We start from the raw sequence: 18,609 nt of genomic DNA, 5'->3' as shown, positions 1-18,609 counted from the left end.
ATGTTTTCGTTTATTGTTTCGCCTCATAGATGTCTAGGAATTCAGAGATAGAAGAAAACACTCTCCATTTAGAATGATAGCCTGGCATAACACACAATGTTGCATTTGTGTGTTATGTGTGTAACATTGAGGCGTAAATAATTTGTTGCATTGTCTGGCTCCCAAAAACAGACCTGAAAACTGATACTTACGGAACCATGTATCATGTGTTTTGCTACACCATCCCTTGAGGAAGGTTTGCCATGGCTTCGTTTTTGAGCCAACAAGTAGTCCAGTAAAACATCTGTTTGGCCACTCTGTTTTTGGTGCTTAGGCTCTCTTGAAAGAGTGCCTGAGAGCCACCAAGCTGGAACAAAATGTCCCACCTCATAGAAGTGATTTTAAAAGCAGACTTTAAGAAGCCATTTACCAAGAAAAAGTTGGACATGTCACTGGAAACAATAAAAAAAAACCTTCTTTTAAGTTCATAGAAATGACATCAGTTCTGGAGATCAAACCTTGTTCTATAATCTGTGCAAAAGAACAATACTGACCTCTACTCACTTACCAGAATGAGAACTTATGCTCAAAATGCCTTACCATCCTTGGTCTCATAGACTTACCCATGCCTCATAAACACATTTTAATTGTAATTGCACAATTGCTTTACTGAATTGCCACGATGCTTTAACATGACTAGATGTTTTAGTCAAAGGGGTACAGTTCTTTGTTAACTCGGCCAGGGAGTTGTATTTGTAGGATGAAAATAGTTTAAAAATGTTGTTTTTCTAGTTTTCTTTGCGTACAAACTTTACTTTGTGCTTAATATAGAAGAAGCAAGTTTGCTATTTCCTCAGGAGACTTAATTACCGATCCTGTGTGACTTTCCCAGTCTAAAATTGTTTTCGAAGTCCCAGAGCTTCTCTAGATTTTCCTTTTTCGGTGCAACTAGTTCTTTAAACAAGAGACAAAGGGTTCTATTCCTGGCTGTGGGTTGCATTAGCTCATGGTGGAGTTTACTATGGCACTGTCTGCCAGCAAGGAGTGCTATTTTTTCAAACCCTACGAAGCACTGTTGTATAAAAACACTTGCTGCATGCAGGCGATTGGAAGCTGTCTGTGGGTGGCATTGATCTGTTATCCCTTTGCACAGATCTTTGTTCTAACTCTTTCTCCATTATCATCAAGTACAGTATCTTTCAGTTTGGGATATCTCTATAATAAGTCACCAGATTTCCTACGAATTTCACTCCAGCCGTAGTCAGTAATGAGCAAACAGTTATTCAAATTGTGGAATGGCCGTTGCATTATTATGATCAAAATCACATTGAGATAGATATCTAACACAATGGCTGTCTTGTGTACTTCATTGTCTTCCATTAATACCTGCAGTTTTATCAAAATTAGGTAGAGATACTATGTTTGAACAAGAGATACAAATGCACAAAATGACACAAGGCAAGATATCATACGTGCTCAAATGTGGGGGTAAATCATCCACGCCTTAACACTGATACTCTCTTCAAAGACTGAGAAAGGAACACCAAAAGGAATAGAAATGTTGATGACATGCATGTGCTTTTTGTGTATGTAATTGATCTTTCACCAATCTGGTAATATATTGTGAAACCAGCAGGGTATCAATTGCAGAACTGTCAAAATGTGGTGTGTGTGGCACTCGTTGCTCTGCGTGGTGTGTTTACAGTCTTAACATTTTCTCTCCATCTTATACACATGTATATATACTGTACACACATCTAACCGTACACATGGGTACAGCTTACAGGTTGAGGGACATGTGTTTTAATGTGAGTGGAAATGTGTGTTTTTAGTCCAGCCTTCACCCCATTATGCATTTCAGCATGTTTGTTTATGTGAGGTTGGCTTCAGTACTGCAGACGTGTGTGTGTGTGTGTGTGTGTGTGTGTGTGTGTGTGTGTGTGTGTGTGTGTGTGTGTGTGTGTGTGTGTGTGTGTGTGTGTGTGTGTGTGTGTGTGTGTGTGTGTGTGTGTGTGTGTGTGTGTGTGTGTGTGTGTGTGTGTGTGTGTGTGTGTGTGTGTGTGTGTGTGTGTGTGTGTGTGTGTGTGTGTGTGTGTGTACATGTGTATGTGTATGTAAGTGTGTGTGTGTGTGTGTGTGTGTGTGTGTGTGTGTACATGTGTATGTGTATGTAAGTGTGTGTGATAAATGTGTGTGAATAGCTGGCATATGGTAGCCATCTTACCCTGGCGGCAGAGCTTGAGGAAATTCCAGAGTTGGAGAGCTAAGGCCAAGATACTGCTGACACACACACACACACACACACACACACACACACACACACACACACACACACACACACACACACACACACACACACACACACACACACACACTTGCACACAGTACAGGTTTTTCATATTTTTCATTTGATAAGGACTAACAAGTTGATGTTGAATCGTGCTTTCAGTAGCTATAGCCAAAAAGTGAATTAGCATGTTCTGATTGCTCAACATAATGACTTGAAAAGTATTGTCATGCTTGCGATCTCTCTCTCTCTCTCTCTCTCACTCCCTGTCTCACACACATACGCAAACACACTCAGGCCTTGGTTCTGTGAATTTGCTCGGTGCTATCTCTGTGCACACATGGCAGCCATTACTTCTTGTGTGTTTAGGCTAGGGCAACATTTGGAAGTAAGCCTAGCAGTTCGACCAGCAGCCGATATATTGTACTAAGTGTTCAGATTCTCTAGTCTTCTCAGTTTTTTTTACTGGTATTTATTAGGCCTGTCTATCTTTCATTTATGAAGATTGGAGCTATTGCAGAAGTCCAACTTCATGTTTTCATCATAGTGGCAGTGGCAAGTGTCATAATATTCCATCATGCATTCACTCTGCATTATTCCCCAGTATGCAACAAACACAACTTAAAGGGGCCTATTATGTTAATTTCCAAGTTGATATTGTTATTGTGTTCCTCTACTGTGACATGTTTCATGCTTTAATGTTCAAAAAGCTCTTTATTTTCCTCATTCTGCCTGTGCTGCAGCGCCTCTTTTCACCCTCTGTCTGACACCAGAGCCCAGTCTGCTCTGATTGGTTAGCTGGCTATCTGTGTTGTGATTGGTCCGCCGCTTAGAGTTGTTCCACCCCTTAGCCTTTCACATACAATGTGAGAGCGCGCTAGCCGATAGATGTTACATGGTGATGTCACTATGTCGTTGAAGTAAACAAAGGAGTTCAATGGAAGCACTTTAGCAGGGGGGGGAGAGTGTGTGCGTCTCTCTACATTTTTACGGAATAATTTTGGAATGTGTATGTTAGGGCTACACATGGGCCCAGTAGAAGCAGGTGATGTTACTTTAAAATAAAAAAACCTTTAGGCTGGCACCTGTCCGGCAGTCATAGCTCTGTGACTATATTATCCCTGACTGGCCAGATGTTTCCAGAACTGAATTGGCTTCCTTGCAGATTCTCCTTCCTTATAATCTTTTTCTTATCCTCAGAAACACAGCATCTAATTTTTCCACTTCCACTTTTTCCTTATCTCGCGTGCACTCAAGCCTGTTCACATTAGATGACTTTCATTTAAACACCTTTCTCTGCCCCTGTCTGCCTGATGCTAATAACATGTATCTTTCTCTCTGTATGCCTCGGTTTTGTCTGTCTTGCATGCTTTTTTTCCCACTTTGATTCAAACTCTCATAAGTTGTTGCTACTCAACACATTTTCATCCACATGTGTCAGTTTACATACAGGATGATTCAGGTAATGGAAAGAAAAATAGGGAAAGTGCTAAAATCCAAACTTCACTTGTTGTTCGAAATTCCTTAATATCGAGTTGCAATCACAGTAGGTTGGTTATATAATTGACTCACACAAATGTATACACATCGTTTGAACGAAGGCAAATTGATTTGTTGAAATTCCGACATCACGGTCACATCGGTTGCTAGTAAAATTTAAAAACTGATTAAAATAGGCAAAAAAAGTCACACACGTGAAAAACATCTAGCCATGTTAAAGCACAATTCTATAGAGGAGCTTCACATATGGAAATGCAACACAAACACCGTCCGGCACACATGTCCGTCAGCAGTGTTGTTATCGCCCCGAAAGGTCAGACTGATGGAGTGTGCAGTGGTTGCCATGGTGACTTGGCCAAACACCAGCGCCATTGTAACTCTCACCCACCATCCCGGCTCCCTCTGTTGTTGGTTTAGTGCTCGTACGCGCACACAGTGAGTCCACAGTCTCACACACACACACACACACACACACACACACACACACACACACACACACACACACACACACACACACACACACACACACACACACACACACACACACACACACACACACACACACACACACACACACACACACACACACACACACACACACACACACGTGCTTGTATCTCTTAGCTAATCCCTCAACTTGTAGTTATTATCAGGTACCCACAATGACACACACACATCTCACACACACACACACACACACACACACACACACACACACACACACACACACACACACACGTACACACACGTACACACACACACACGTACACACACACGTGTACACACGTACACACGTACACACACACACACACGTACACACACACACGTACACACACACACGTACACACACACACACGTACACACACACACACACACACACACACACACACACACACACACACACACACACACACACACACACACACACACACACACACACACTGATGAGCCTATTGTCCAGGCTAAATTATAGATCAGTCTTGGTTAATCTTTAATTTATGACATAACCCATAATGACCTTTCCTCATGAGCAGGACATCCTGTAATAAATGATGTTATGTCACTGGACAGCATAACAGTGAGTGTGTGAGTGGGCAGACAACGATAATGAGACAGCCGGAACAAAGTGAAGTTGCTTTTTTAGCTTGTTTTTCTGCTTTTTTATCACCGAATTCCATTTCTGCCCATCTGTTGTTTTCACCCTGTATTTAAGCCCCCCATCTTCTGCCCCCCGCCTGCTTCACTATTTTCTCTTTTCTCCGTCTGTCTCCCCTTTCATTGTCTTGCTTCGTCTCTTGTAAAGCTGAATGTGCAGTGGCATGCCAGAGTGTGAGTGACTCATGTGGGATTATGCTGCCACAGAGAGGACTGGTTAGAAGAGAGGCCTTTTTGAATTGGATTACTCAGTGTTCACACACCTCCTTTTACTACACAGTCCTTTTTAAATCAGCTTCTAAATTGCGCATTCGAAAAACAATTAACATCTTCTTTTCCTCCGGCCCTGTTTCCGATTGTTCCCTTTCCCAGTGCTTCTCTACACAACTAGTGTTTGACTTCTGTCAGGATACTTTCTGGGCTTCTCACCCTTGACATTATTTTTGAAGGAATGTTTTTCACTCAGGAATTTCTCTTTCTACAATTACTTTTAATCGCTCCGGTTGTGGTAACTGCTGTGGATTCGCCAAGTCTACTTAACCAGCAGCAATTTTATATTCAAGTTATGTGTGTAGCTGGGTCTCCACTGTTATTTTGAATCTGTGTGCATGTGGGAATACTCTGGTTATGGGTGCATCCTAGTGACAATATCCATGGCTACATTCCCCTGTCTATTCTGGTTGTTGCTGGAAGAGTTACAGAAGAAAGGTGACTGGTAGGGGTGAGTCACAGAATAGGCTTGCGATTACACACACCCTCACTCGCAGACAACCTATGGAAAGAAAGGGTGTTGAAATATGAGAAGTGATCCTTGAGTTGACTTTTGGCAGCAGCTATAGTGCAAAACATAGCTTATTTTTCATACTAGTTGGCGAAGCGAAGGTAAACTTTCAGTTTCTACCTAACGCAAGGGTTCAGTGGTACTATGGGCATGTTTACACTGGATCAAAGTGTGGTTTTTCACATTTAGCTTCAGAAAGACCTCATGCAGCTGCTGAGGAAAGTGGTTTGTGGTAATATCAGGCTTGCACAGATCCCAGTAGCCTGCCAAAGGAAGTTTCTGTACACATTGATAGTGAGTCAACTCCCTCTTCACCGTTTTTTGAAGGACCGTCATGTTGTCATTTGTTTTGAATCACAGGAGAATCATTGAGAAGATGTTTCATTTAAAGAGCGGAAAAGTGACCTATCCAGCTTTTAACTTAGGAAAGAAAATGAAATCAAAGTGGTTTCATTGCTTTTCTTATTATTTACCCACAATGGATTTGTGGTGAAATGTATTCCCAGGAATTACAAAAACACACACACAGCAAGACGAAAGAAAAAGTGGTTTGTTTTTGCCTCACATCTCCAAAGGGTTTGGTCTTATAGATCAGACCAAAACAGTTGCATCACCGTAGACTGCTGCACACATATTTAAACTTTTGATTTGTGTTCTTGCATTTAGTGTTTGGATACAAATGAGTGCCTACTACTTGCGTTCCGGTTTTCCTGTAAATAAAGTTCTCAAGCTGGTTGTGGTGTAGGGCTCTGCCTCCCGTGGAAGATCCTGATGGTCCCAGACGCCATGATGGTCCAAACAGTTGCATTTACTGGATCTGACTTAAGATCCCTGGTTTGGTTTTTCTTTGGCTGATATCCTTGGGATAAAATATGATCAGCAGAAGCTTTAATATGGCCGTCTACCTGTTGTTACTCCATTTCTGTTGGAGCCTGTCATTCTAGACATGCCCATCATACTTACCAAGAACAGACCAACTATTCAAACTATTAGAAAATAACACTGATGAAGCAGTTCAACTGACACTGGAGTAAAAACAGGATGCTTGGATTTGTCAGGACAGATTAACAGCGTGTCCTCAAGGAACAGCATTGTTCTCAAGTGTTAGGGGAAGCAGAATAGGAGACCTTTGTGAAAATGAGTTTACGGGACTTTGTACTGTGTGGCATTAGAGATGGAAAATAAAGAGGGCCACTGCAGGACGACACAGGCATGGGAGGGAGAAAACAGATCTTTAAAGATGGTGAGGTAGAGATAAGAGAGAGCTAATTGATTGAATGGAAATATTACACAGAGTGGAAAGGTACAGGGAGATGCCGCCCGCATTTTCTCATCTCTAGTTACTCTGAGGGGTACCAGGAAAGGGAAGAGGGTAAGCCATTATAAAGTATGACGTAAAACATGTTTACTGAACCGTGAACGTCCCGGCCTTAGAGGGATGGAAAACAGTAGCCAAGGACTGTCTGCAAAGACTAAGAGAAAAAAAACTGCGTCAATGTCTGAAAAAAGTAATCGAAACGGACTGAAAGTAGTGGACAGAAAGGAAAAGTGTCCTTTGGGTGTACCGTAAGGCTAGACTTTGGAGACAAGAACTTAAATCAATATTCCCTTAACCCATTTTAAATCTCACGGACAAATATTTACTGCTTATTCACAAGACAAATGTTGTAGAGGAAGCAAAACATATTCTTAGTTTGTTACCTAAATGCTTAAGGGCCAGAAATCTCAACTTAGCTTGAGGCACTTTGTTTTAGGGCTGCTCGATTATGGCAAAAATCATAATCTCGATTATTTGGGTCAATAATTGTAATTGCGATTATTAAATGCGATTATTCATTGACTTTGAAAACATCCATTTATTGGGGAGAAAAAATGTGAACATTATGTTTTTAATAGTTGATTACCCTGAACTTTAAGTATAATTCAACTGAAAAACCAAAAAAAAAAAAAGTAATAATAATAAATAGAAAAATAATCGTTTTATTTCGATTACGTTGTTTCCGTAATCGTTGCAAGCCATAATCGTAATCGCGATTCAAATACGATGAATTGAGCAGCCCTACTTTGTTTGTGAAAGTAAAATGTTTTTGTCAAGAATACTTTCACACCGAACGCAAATATTATGTTGCGAAAAAGCAGCTAAATTATTCTCCACAGAGCCCAGGCATCATAAACCAAATATGTTGAAAGGAAAAAACAACAACGGTAAGGTTTTTCTGTAATTCGGAAAAAAACGTAAACTTTATTATTTCTCTCAACCGTGACAATGGTTGAGCAAACCAGAACCGCGTCTTCCGTCTAACCTTTCAGAATAAGAGCTCTTGACATATTTCCTGCATAAATGTTTACCAGTGGGATCTTAACATTTCCCAGAGCATTTTGCGAAGAGGAAATTCAATAACCTAGCTTTTAGGGGCTTAGGCTTTACAACAATTTACCTCAGACAGACTGCCAGACGCTGATCTCAGTTAACTTGATCCCAGTGGTTGGTCCTCTGCTTGCACAAATCCATTTAGATTTTTTTATTGAACCTGGGCCAGTTTGCATCGTTGTCAGCACGATACAGCATATCATATTTGTTTGCTCCGTCTTGGCAGTTTGATTGGAGTGGGAGGTTTCGGTCGTCCTGTGTAAATTCAAACAAATTGACCAGTATATAAGCCTGGGTTTTAAGCTACAGAATGTACTGAATGTACAGAAGCTTAAGAAAGCGTGAAGGGAGGACTGGACCGAGGGAGAGGAATGTAAGCAAGTGAGGCAGACAGGAGTTGGTGAGATTTGAAATTGCTGAGTGAAGCTACAGTGCTGTAGTGGTGAATGTAACACTATCCTGCTACATCATAAGAGACTATTGGTAATCGAGGACATCGCAGCTCCCCTAAAAAGCGTTCAAGATCTTGGTAGACGTTTCTTTTTTGTATTTCCGAAGTGCTCAGTTTTCTTCATCAGTGTTTTGGCGGATGCCCATGGCTTAATGATTTTCATCACCTCCTTTCCCATCGATCAATCTGTAGTAACGTGCTGGATGTCCATTTCTTAAATTGACAAATGGCGTGTTTTTAAATTGGCCTTGATACATTTTCCACTGTCTCTAAGTTGTTAATGGTGTGTTTTATTGAGTGAGATCAAACTTTTTAGCTTTTAACTGCGCTTGTGGAGAAGTAATCTAAAACATAGAGGCGTGTGGCGTGGTGGATTTTTTATTTATATATTTATTTGACAGGGACAGTGCACATTGATTGACATTTCTGTAAATGCGCCAGAGTTAGCCAACAGGCTATTTTGCGTCTGTAGCCCCTGGACAGATGTTGAAAGTCATCCTAAAAACAAAAATTCACTTCAAATAACAGGTAAATACAATCAGTACTGTAAAACAACATTCAACAGAGATGCTTATATTATGATAAAAGCATTTATAAGCATAAAAACAATAGATAGATAGAGGATAGAGCCTTGGTCTGAGTATCAGATGGTCACAGGTTCAAACCCCACTGCAGTCACCATGTCGTTGTGTCCCTGGGCAAGACACTTCACCCCAAATTTCTCCAGCCCATGTAAGTCTCTTTGGATAAAAGTAACATCTAATGTAATGTAATGTAACATAGCTGAGCAAATTAATGTGGGTATGATGAAAAAACAAGATATATATCGAGGACATATAGGGCAAAAAGGGAGATGGATTTATGGAACTGTGTTTGTATAAGGTTGCTTGTATTTGAGATCATCTATATTTAAAAAGTTCATACTTGTATTATATATATTTTAACTTGTTGCATTCTCAAATATTGAAAAACGTCTTTTCCACACTCTCCCTCCCTCAGTCTGAAACCAACTTTGTGAGTTTCAACAAAATTGCTTTGCTTGGCAACAACTTGGGTCTGTGTTGACTTTCTGTCAGCTGGTGAGATTCACATCACATGCACTGCAGCTGTAAATAAACAGGACAGAATATAATATGTTGAATACTGTAAAACTGGCTATACATTTTACAGTTATGAAATCCCAATTTTGCAGAAATCCTGCAGAAAAAATCTACTGTAAAAGAAGATAGAAGCATTTTTAAACTGTTCTAATCTGGCTTGAAACATGTTATCTTCAGGTTCCGACATTGTCCTTTTGTTTGATAGTGTCCCTGTTTGCTTACACCAAATATCCTCGTCTTTTTTATTTTCCACAACTGTCAAACTATCACCCTCATTATTTCACCATCAACAACAGCAACGCGTTTATAACTCACCAAACATGTCGTTGTCATTGTTTAGACATTGGCAGTCTCGCATGACTTAGATGAGCCAGACCTAACACCTTGTTCCCCTGATGAAAAGTTGATGATATTTACGCTACAGTTTAAACAAAGATGATCTGTTTGGCCTCTTGTGGTCGCAGGTTTCATTTCACTGCCAAAGCTAATCGTCTTCATCAATCTTTGAAGTCCAGTTTATTTGTGCAGCCCAGTATCACACACACAACTGTCAAGGAAGCAATCTGTCATGGTCTTAAAAAACTGCATTTGATAGATATTAAAAATGTAGAACTTTCCCACAGCATTCAGAAGGTAACAATGATTTGAGACAGATACAAAGTTTTTTTCTCATGCTTGACTTCATTTATTTTAACAATTTCTTCAAAGCAAGTACAATTTAAAAGCAACACCTCGGGATAAGCATATTTGTTTATTTGACATGTCCTCCATCATATTGTGGTGAAACACATATTTGTTCCATTATTTTGTTTCTAGCTGTCTTTCACTATTTATGACTGATCATATTTCTGAGGTCCAGTTGCAACCTCAGCTCATGAAACTCACAGCCAACTTTTCTTTGAGACTCTCTCTGACCACCAGAGACGCCATAAATCCTCAAAGTGCAGTAATGTGCTGCATGACTTGCTGTCAGTCTTTGGAGTTTTGGTTTTTATCTGCTGCTCCATACACCCCTAGCGCCAAAGGGTCTCCAAAACTGTCTATAAAATCATTTTCTGTCGGCAAATTTTGCATTTTCCGTGCAAATTGTGTTTCAACTGTAAAAAGTCAATGTGATGCAACATGGACAGACATACACGTGGCAGGCAGTCTGTTTGGGCTTAACTCGGGAACCAGATCATCATCAGATGGTCAAGTCCCCCAAAAATATGCATTGTCTGGACAGACCCCCAAACTGCTCCAGCCCGCCACACTATGGCAGCCCCTTCCCTCTGACACCTCTTAGTTAATACATACGTTTGTTACGTACTGTGTGTTTATCATTAAAAGGGAATTTATCCATGGCATTTATAAAGTCTATTATTTTTCTTATATTATCCTTTGGTATAAGGAAGGGAACCAAAATATAGGTCTTGAACACCCGAAATAAATATATACATTTAAAGTATGAGCATATGTTCAACGAAACTATAACGACTATCACATTGTGTTGATTTTCCGTTTAAATCTAACAGCATAAATACTTAAATTAGGCAAACTATATTCAGAAGATATTGATCGTTTCCAGATTTTAAATGAAATTGAATCAATGTGTTGTAGTAACACCACAATAGGGAGAATTGCGGAGAAATCCTCCTCTCCATTTGAGCGTGGAGAATACCAGAGAAAACAGACTGAACTTTCTCCACACCTCCACCATGCGTTAATCACCTCAACGCCAATGCAGCCCAAAAGCCTCTTCGATGCATCCACCTTTGCAGTTTCAGAATATATGTAAGTCGTTCAACACTTGATGTTCGATGAGCCACACTCACTGAATATATGAAACAAAGTCTAAGGTAACGACACTATGATTCACCTTTTTCTCTTTGTGGTGCAGAACGCTGTTTGACATTGAGAGAAATAAAAGCAGTGAGTTCTCGTTGCTGTCACCAGATTCAACCCACAGAAAATGTCCCGTTTCTTAAAGACACGACATTGAACCGTTCAACACGCGGAGCAGAATAATACACCGTCTGAGAGCAACACCGCTATTCGACACTATTTTTTCAATGCTGCTGAACAACTTGCTTTCAGCGTAACCAACACACACTTTGAAATGGAGTAAAATAACAACACACACCTTTTTAAATGTTCTTTCCTTCTTCTTGTTGTATTTGATCTTTTTCCAGTCTTTTCTGTCTTTCTCTATCACTGTTAATATAGTCCTTTTTTTTCAAATCCCCAATCCATCATGCATCATTTGACAGTTGCTGCAATCACATATTTAAATAAAAAAAAAATAGCGCTTCAGAAACTTTGTAAATATTTGTTTAACTATTATTAATTATGAAAAGTTATTGACAATCTATTGGTACCATGTGATTGCTATTAGGGCTTTCGGTCATATCGATTTCTCTATATTTATGTGTCCCATAAATGACTAGAAAGCCATATAGTGCATTAAAAACATTGTTCTTTGGTATTGCATCAGTCAGTCACCGTTTTATGACATAACGTCCTATTTGAACAGGAAAAAGGACCTCACTAAAGACGTAACAAAAGCCTCTTATGGGCCTTTAATCTCCCACTCTCGCTGTGGAGGTGCCATTAAAAGTGTTGATGTGTTTATCACATGCTGCTCTATAAAGAGAAGGGGCACCACAGATAAGATAAGCGTGTTTGTTTTTGTGACTTTGGGCTTGAGCAGCTCACAAACACATCCACCACATTGTCTTTCACACTTTCACACACACACACTATGTCTGATGTGAATGTCCCATGGAGATAAAAATATCAGCAACATCACTTCATGCGTCCATAACTCCGTGGCCACCATGTTTCTGCTACAGCAAACACACTGTATCCTGCACTCAGGAAGAAATGTCTGATGTACACTCAACAAAAATATAAATGCAACACTTTTTTTTTATTTTTGGTTAAACCCTAACCCTAACATGTCACCCATCTCCTTCGCATAGAGTTGATCAGGTTGTTGATTGTGGCCTGTGGAATGTTGGTCCACTCCTCTTCAATGGCTGTGCGAAGTTGCTGGATATTGGCAGGAACTGGAACACGCTGTCGTATACGCCGATCCAGAGCATCTCAAACATGCTCAATGGGTGACATGTTAGGGTTAGGGTTTAACCCTAGGGTTTTCGGACCCCCCTGGACCCCCCCCAATAAAGCAAAACTGCACGTTTCAGAGTGGCCTTTTATTGTGGCCAGCCTAAGGCACACCTGTGCAATAATCATGCTGTCTAATCAGCATCTTGATATGCCACACCTGGGAGGGGGGATGGATTATCTCTGCAAAGGAGAAGTGCTCACTATCACAGATCTTTTCAGATTTGTGAACAATATTTGAGAGAAATGGTTATTTTGTGTATATAGAACATGTTTTAGATCTTTGAGTTCATACAACCATACGTTCAAATACATTTGAACAAACTACACTTTTATCTATTCTACAGGCACATTATTTTGCACTGTGCACATCTTGGTTAAATTAAATAGAAGTCGTGTATGAGATTTGATTTATGCTACAAAGCTAAAACTGGATCGGTTCTCCAGCCCAAATATAACCAAAACTTTACATTTCCCAGAATATCAGGGTAGAGTAAAGCCAGTGGAAACAGAACATCCTTTCCAACATCATCTCCTTCGAAATGTGTTCTTCATTTTGAGAAAGACTTCCACTTACGATGTCAGTGGCGAAAAATATGGGCGACCAGTTGTCTACACCATTGTCTTTGCATTTTATTTCGACTTTATGTGAAATATAATTTGCAATGATAAAGAACAGTCAGACAGATTTGTGAAATGATAAACTGCAACTTGTTACCAAACTATTTTAACATTGCTGTGTATTTCTGGACAAATTGATCAAAAGAAAGGACACATTTCTTTCTGCTCTCCCAAGCATTGGTTCTTTCCGCACCCATTTACTTAAATGTGCTCCAAATGATGATAATGATGATGTTGTAGATGCTTACTGCCAAACCTTTTAGGCTTGAAAATAACTCCTAATCATGACCTCCCCCTTTCCTCCCTCTTTCTTTCTCCCTCTAGATGCCAGGCCTTTTGTCCAGCCCTGTGTGTCTGACAGTCATCTGGTTTTTATCTTGGTCGCTGCATCCCATTCGTGCTCAGATCCATCCTGATGAAGGTAATGCATGCACACCAAGCAGAACGCCATTTTCCCAAGGACGGATTTAAAACACATAGAGAAACACACATGCTGTTAAGAATCAGGCACGGATTCCTTTGGGGAACTATTTTGGGCACTTATCTTAACTCAAAGTACTTGTGGGACCTAAAGCTACTGCTGAAGAAAGGAGGGAGGAAACGCCTCGAAAATCTCATAAATCCAAGACGATTTTTTGTTTAAACACATTGTTGTTGGTTTTCACGGTTCTTTCTCTTTCCAATTTAAATGTAAACCTTTTTTACTCTGCAAACAATAATCCTATTGTTAGAAGAATCTTTTTTTTCACAAAGCTCTTGAGGGATCTGTTTGGCATTAAGAAATCTTTTTTTATTTCTCTCTCTCTGAAGACTGTATTTCCCTCTTTGTATTAAACGCTCTTCATTACTGCATCTCTTTATATCACGGTAACAATGAGGACAGTCACCCTTGGCCCCTTAGGTTAAACATTTCTGAATTTTCCCTTCCCATTAATTGTACCCTACTGGGGCTCCAGGGTCCTTTTTTATTGTTTAGAAAGTACTGAGTTTCATCCAGCTTGCACTTTCTGGGTCCACCCTGCCTTCGGTTCTCAATGTCACGAGAAACTTTGCAGCCTTCCTGTGTGAATACAAGTGTGTGGTTTTGTGTGTGTGTGTGTGTGTGTGTGTGTGCTTGCGTGTGTCTGGGCCGGGCCGTGTTGCCAGAGGCAGAATCAGATATGAGTGGAACGCTGTGGGTTTGGGGAATAATGTACTTCACTGCCAATAAAACATGAATACACACATTCAGACCAGCCAACCATTTGCACTGCACCAAGGTGTGTGTGTGTGTGTGTGTGTGTGTGTGTGTGTGTGTGTGTGTGTGTGTGTGTGTGTGTGTGTGTGTGTGTGTGTGTGTGTGTGTGTGTGTGTGTGTGTGTGTGTGTGTGTGTGTGTGTGTGTGTGTGTGTGTGTGTGTGTGTGTGTGTGTGTGTGTGTGTAAAAAAAAGCTGGGTGAAACTGAGATGGATGGAAAGATTGATACAGGGAGAAACAATAAAAACAGAGACAGAGGAAGATTATATTTTATTTTACATTTAAGGAGGAATTCCTTTATTTTGAACTTTGACCTTCTGTTGTTGCCTCGTTGTGAGAACACTGCAAAAAGTTGTTAAACTTGCTATTTCAAAGCACAGTTGCCAAACTGCAAGGGCCATGAACAACAGTGTCTTCTAAACAAACAACAGAAAAGGTTTACCGGCTAATGTGCATTTTTACTGGTAAACTATAGATCGAGATAGATAGATAGAGATTTTGTCCGATTCTGATTTACTTTCTTCTTAAGATACATTTGAGATATAATACAAAAACAATTTTACTTACATTTAATGGAAAATCTAATGGTATGTTCATGCCTGACGAAATATTATGTCATTTGCCTAGTATATATATTTATTATCTATATAAAATAATGTTAATAAATTGGTTTACATACATATATATGAACCAGTTTGGACAAAGGCATCTTACTGCCCGCCCCACATTTACTGGCAGAGCGGAGGGAGAGAACCCATGTCCTGCTCTGGTGAAAGATCGGATAAATGACAGCTCGCTTGGTGTATCTCAATTGGCAAAATGAGCAGTCCAAAACTCTGTTGCCAGAAAATAACCGCTGTCTTAGTAGCTCAGTTTTATTAACCATGCCTCCTCGTGTTACATATGACAAATAGTTTCCCGTACACACCGCAGCAGAAGGAACAGGCTTTCATTTGCTTAATAAAACAAAAATCTCTCAGTAGCTTTCATTGTCCTCCTTTGTTTGCGTCTCCTCCACTGAAACACACGAATGTACAGTAACCACAAAATCACAGTGGAGCACTTCGCTGCTCTTTCCCCAGCTGTTTCATTTTGCGCAGCCACTAAAATAACAGACTAGGTGTGAGTGAAAACCAAGTATTGAAAAGGCCTTCAGTGCAACCTCCAACTTGAGAATGTGTAACATTTAATTTAAGATGAGCTTAGTTGGTCCCTGAAGGGCACATGAGGTTATTTCAATCGGGAAAACTAACATAGATATACCAATACAGCAAATTAAAAAACAACATCTCCAAAAAGCTTCACGTGTCTGGTGCGAAGTGACCAGAAACTACCTTTTTAGAACCAAATGAATGATTTAGGTTGCGTCCTTCGCGATTCAATGCCAGTTAAACTTGGGACCTAAACATACATTTGTTTTTTAAAGATTAAGAAGAAAAACAAAACTCAAACGCGGGACAAATTGTTTGTTACTTAGGGAGCAGAGGCCAGCAGGGTGTGAGCATGCCTGAGTGATTGAGGTTGAGAATTAACGAAGGTGTGTGCGTGGCAGACTGGCAGTCGAAGTGATGTTTTTCCACTCCACATCTACTGTAAATGCCAGCTTTCATATTATGGAGCCAAGCTAACACACACACACACACACACACACACACACACACACACACACACACACACACACACACACACACACACACACACACACACACACACACACACACACACACACACACACACACACACATACACATACACATACACATACACACACACGCACGCACGCACGCACGCTGCAGATAGAGTATCAACCTGGCAAATTACTTCGGTCACCGCAAATATTTGCTCAGGTATACACTGCACTTAGTATTGCAGCACATCAACACTACCTTCCAATTTGCATGATGTCAAGTTTACACTTTAGCAGCTTCTAAATCATCCTTTTGGTACAAATGGACGTTGTATCGAATAAATCAAGCGCTCCCTGTGCCTAACTGACCTTACATTGCCTCTGATTTCACATTATTGGATACTTACTTTAGATTACATTGCTGCTAATATAGTTCCAGTTACAAGTGTGAGTAGCAATGTAGCTATAGGTGTGGTGGGAAATCATGATATAGTCCCCGTTGAAATTGCTAAATGATATTTTGTGAACACCATAAACTAAATTCTACTCACCCACATCATATAAGGGTGGAGACAGAAAACCCAGAGATGGATATTTTTCAACCGCAACACATGAAACCAAAGCTGTTTGCACGGCTACACAGTGTAGACATCATTAAAAAGGCGAACATGTGTATGCTGTGTCAAAAAATAGCAAACTGCTTCCAGATCCACAGGCTAATCAATTTCTTTGGAGTGTTTGAAAACATCTATTGAATCGCAATATTTCGTTTTTTGAGGTCTTGTAATGGTTTCTCAAAAACACTTAATCAACTTTAAATTGTAATAACAGCCAGGATGAACTCAGTCTATACTTAACGTTCTTTGTCATATGTTTGAATGAAAACGTTTTATGCCTAAAATGATGTGTTTTTTATACCATGTCAGTTTTTCTAAAAAAATATTTTAAAAAAACGCAATACATCGCCATGCTTACAGAATCACAATATACCTCAATATATGAAATCATGATACATATGGTGTCTTCAGCACTATTAACTTAACACATTGCTGAGTAATATTATTTTACTAGTGATAAGAAACATTTCCTGAAAAAGCAAACACTGGAGCCTCTTCATGCTGTGTGCCAAAGCCTCCTCAGTCCTCAGGATCCTAAACCTTGTACGGTCATGTTATTGTGCTTCTGTCTCTTACTGTAACTCACATTGATACAGTCAATGCAGACACACGGTATGTCAGATTTTGCAGTGTGCACATGCTGTAAGCCAGACGAACTTCGGGCTTTAATATTTTATGTGATGTCTTTGTTTACAGTGTTAGGCGTTCAGTATGCGCTCTTGGAGTCGAATGTGACACTGGCATGCAGGAAGTCACAAATCAGGTAAGAAAGAGAACTATTTCCTTGTTTGAATTAGAGTTGGGTTTCTTTTGTCTTCTAATGACAAAAACATTTTTCCGGCACAGTCATGTGGGAGTTCAAAGGTTTTCTTGTATTAGCCAAAAAAAGAAACTGGGTAGCTCCGCCGGTCAGGACAGTGTTTTGTTAGAAAAAAGCAGCACATTTTTTTAACATTCCAGTAATCACAATAACACATTTATCATAAAAGTTGCAGTGGTATCCATTGAAGACAAATGAATAGAATGCATTCTAATGCCATCCCGCCGCATTCATATACTCAATGCTGCATATAGCTTTACTTACCTTCCTTAAGATAACTGAACAGCTCCTCCATTTTGTAGGTGGCCTGAAAGTCAATGTTTTTGTTTTAAAGGCAAAGAATATACATTATTGCAATACAAAGGGTTAAACAGTGCCTGCATTGCTACTGTAAATCAGGTGCAATAAGGGTACATGATCAGATTTGAGAGAGAGCCAATGGAGCATATCTTTTTCAATAAAATAAAACCCAAATAAGATGGTACACGTAAAATAGAAGTTGTAGTGGCAGTTTATCAAAAGTACATTGTCCTAAGGTCACTTAGGAGCAGATACAAGCTCTGACTCAATGAAGACCCAATGTAGTCACAGCTGGTTTATTCAAAGAAATCACAGCTTTCAAATCCACACGTCTTTTGGCGGCCCACTACCGACTTAAAGACACAATAAAACTCAATATAGTCAAATATCTCAATGTCGAACTCAGCAAATCTGAAACGGGTATTGCCTGTGTAGCCAAAGTCTGGTTTCTTTATTTCATCACATTCTATTTCGCCAACATTTGTATCCAAAGTGATTTATAATAGGTGCAGTCAACCATGAAGGTACCCACTAAAAATAGCAACAATCTAACATAAGCTGTTAATGGATTTGTATTTATTTCGAATTAGCCAGACCTTTATAAGTGCTACAAACATAAGTGAGTATTTATTTTAGTTTTATTTGCCAGTCAAAACAGG

General features: G+C 39.8%; 1 protein-coding gene across 1 annotated transcript in view; it reads left to right on the top strand.

Annotated features, from left to right (window-relative positions):
* The window catches only part of il11ra (interleukin 11 receptor subunit alpha), a 47,865-nt gene that overhangs the window by 20,097 nt on the left and 9,159 nt on the right, over window positions 1-18,609 (top strand). Inside the window, exons 2-3 of the mRNA XM_079658961.1 lie at window positions 13,675-13,771; window positions 17,527-17,593. Of these exons, the coding sequence (XP_079515087.1) occupies window positions 13,675-13,771; window positions 17,527-17,593 (164 nt within the window). The remainder of the gene's footprint in view (window positions 1-13,674; window positions 13,772-17,526; window positions 17,594-18,609) is intronic.

The sequence above is a fragment of the Notothenia rossii genome (assembly GCF_949606895.1).
Source record: "Notothenia rossii genome assembly, chromosome: 11".
In the NCBI taxonomy this organism is placed as follows: domain Eukaryota; kingdom Metazoa; phylum Chordata; class Actinopteri; order Perciformes; family Nototheniidae; genus Notothenia; species Notothenia rossii.
The sequence above is the reverse complement of the archived record's forward strand: the minus strand, read 5'-3'. Positions and strand labels throughout refer to the sequence as shown.